At 38.2% G+C, this 2,549-nt stretch overlaps 1 protein-coding gene across 1 annotated transcript; it reads left to right on the top strand.

Annotated features, from left to right (window-relative positions):
* The first annotated feature begins 760 nt into the window (after positions 1-760).
* On the top strand, positions 761-1,699 carry LOC121043820 (olfactory receptor 1052-like). Its single transcript, XM_040495821.1, has one exon. The coding sequence runs from the start codon at positions 761-763 to the stop codon at positions 1,697-1,699; it is 939 nt and encodes a 312-aa protein (XP_040351755.1).
* The last annotated feature ends 850 nt before the right edge of the window (positions 1,700-2,549 follow it).

Here is a 2,549-nt window from a genome sequence, read left to right as displayed (position 1 = left end):
ATTGGGCTCTGTGTTGATGGTGCAGAGCCTTCTTGAGATTGTCTCTCTCTCCCTCTCTCTCCGCCCCTCCCCCCACCTCTCAAAATAGATACATAAACTAAAAAAAAAAGTAGGAACAGTTTGGCCAAAAGATAAGGAAATTTTTTTTTTTAGTTTTATTTATTTATTTGAGAGAGAGAGAGAGAGAGAAGAGAGAGAGACAGAGAATCCAAAGCAGGCTCCAGGCTCTGAGCTGTCAGCACAGAGCCTGATGCATGGTTCGAATACACGAATCATGAGATCATGACCGGAGCCAAAGTCAGATGCTTAACCAACTGAGTCATCCCAGTGCCCGAAGAAATAATTTCTATAATGAGGTGCAACAGTGTGTAGCCCATGTAAGCAGAGGACTTGTGTATGCCCTAGAATGAGTCAGAGGTTTGATATGAAGCATAGTCGTGTTTGACTGTCGGTTCTACCAATTAATAATTTCTTGTCAGAGAGTTTCTGTTTTGTAACATTTATGATGTGGAAACTGAGAAGCAGGGAATAAAATAATCTCCAGTTTCCAAAATTTAAGACACTGTAGATGAATTGTCCGGTACTTATATAGTCCACTGCTGAAGTTAATTTTTTTCTTTCAACCAACTATAGGGTAGACATAAATGTTCCAATGCTATTATGGATCCTGGATCATGGAGGAAATTATATACATATATCTTTTTTCATCTGAGTGATATCACCTTGCTCTGCGACTGAAAAGCTATATGAACCTGAACGCATGGCAGGTTGGAACCAGACAGGGGTGAAGGAATTCCTTCTGGTAGGTTTAACTGAAAACCCTAATTTGCAGATCCCTCTCTTTTTCCTTTTCTCCCTCATTTATTCCATCACTCTGGCAGGTAATTGGGGGATGATTATCTTGATCTGGTTAAATACCCAACTTCATACTCCAATGTACTTTTTCCTTAGCAACCTCTCTTTTTGTGATATCTGCTACTCTACTGTCTTTGCTCCAAAGATGTTGGTCAATTTTCTATCAAAACACAAAGCTAGCACATTTTCTGGTTGTGTTCTACAGAGTTTCTTTTTTGCAGTTTATGTAACCACAGAGGGCATCCTTCTGTCTATGATGGCTTATGACCGCTATGTGGCAATAGCTAATCCCTTGTCGTATACACTCATAATGACCCAAAAGGTTTGTATTCAGATGGTCCTTGCGTCATACTTGGGTGGGCTCATTAATTCGTTGACACACACAATAGGTTTGCTCAAGCTAGATTTCTGTGGTCCTAACATCGTGAATCATTATTTCTGTGACATTCCCCCTCTTCTGAGACTCTCTTGCTCTGATGCCCATAACAATGAGATGCTACTTTTAGTTTTCTCTGGGGTCATTGCAATGTTCACTTTCACTATCATCATGGTCTCTTATACGTGCATCATCATTGCCATCCAGAGAATCCGCTCAGCTGAGGGGAGGCACAAAGCCTTCTCCACTTGCGCCTCTCACCTCACTGCTGTGACCTTATTCTATGGGTCTGTAACCTTTAGTTACATCCAGCCAAGTTCTCAGTATTCCCTGGAACAGGAGAAAGTCTCTGCTGTGTTTTATACATTGGTTATCCCCATGCTGAACCCACTGATTTATAGCTTACGCAATAAGGATGTAAAAGAGGCAGCAAAAAGGTCAATGTGGTGGAAGAGAACCCCCACCTGACACAACCTTGGTGGTGGCTTTGTTGACCTAACATTAAATTGATAGCCTTTCCTGAAAATTGTATCACAGACACAAATGCCAACAAAACTATAATCAAGATAGTCTTATGAAATTGAAGACTAAGTGTTGAGTTTGACGTGAGTGTTGAGTGTTGAGAATTAATGGAAAATTACTGGAAAATAACTCTATTTGACCATTCATTGTTTTGTGGCTTAACAGTTCCTTTCTCTCAAGAGCTAATACATTTTTTTTTTCTGAGAAATTCTGATGCTAAACTGTGAAAGAACTCAGCATAGATTTAAAAGAGTCTGACATTGGTTCAAATGAAAAGAACATTCCAATACTCCAACAAATGCACTCTTATCTGAGAGGAAGAATGAAATAGTCCCTTGGCTTGATTATCTTGGAATCAGATCTTTTTGGTTGTTGTTCTAAAAATGCTGCCTTTGAAGTAAGGACATATATCTCCACTTCTGTATTTAAGTTACATATTTCAGTGATATCTTAGAAGAGTGTTTATAGAAGAAATGACATTCATTAGTTATAGTTTATTCATTCAACACACTTCTGTTGAATCCCTTTACTTGTACCAAGTATGCTGTGAGATCCAAACACAAAAAGATTCAGGATACAGAGCAAAAGGTGTTAGAGGAATGGGTAATAGAGGAATATAATAAAAGAGTCTCCAAAGTGTTGTGTGAAGATGAATGCATTACCTAATATTGGATCGCAAACATTTGGAGAGCATGACTATGTACTGGATAATATAAAATAATATTATGTCATTACTATTATAAGCATAAATATAAATATAAATATATGTATATACACTCATACTTATGTACATACA

The sequence above is a fragment of the Herpailurus yagouaroundi genome, unplaced genomic scaffold, assembly GCF_014898765.1.
Source record: "Herpailurus yagouaroundi ecotype Mexico unplaced genomic scaffold, PumYag 187, whole genome shotgun sequence".
Classification (NCBI taxonomy): Eukaryota; Metazoa; Chordata; class Mammalia; order Carnivora; family Felidae; genus Herpailurus; species Herpailurus yagouaroundi.
The sequence above is the reverse complement of the archived record's forward strand: the minus strand, read 5'-3'. Positions and strand labels throughout refer to the sequence as shown.

Bases quoted from the DNA above. Each gene is read 5' to 3' on its own strand.
- LOC121043820 (XM_040495821.1), top strand. From the start codon at position 761: ATGGCAGGTTGGAACCAGACAGGGGTGAAGGAATTCCTTCTGGTAGGT.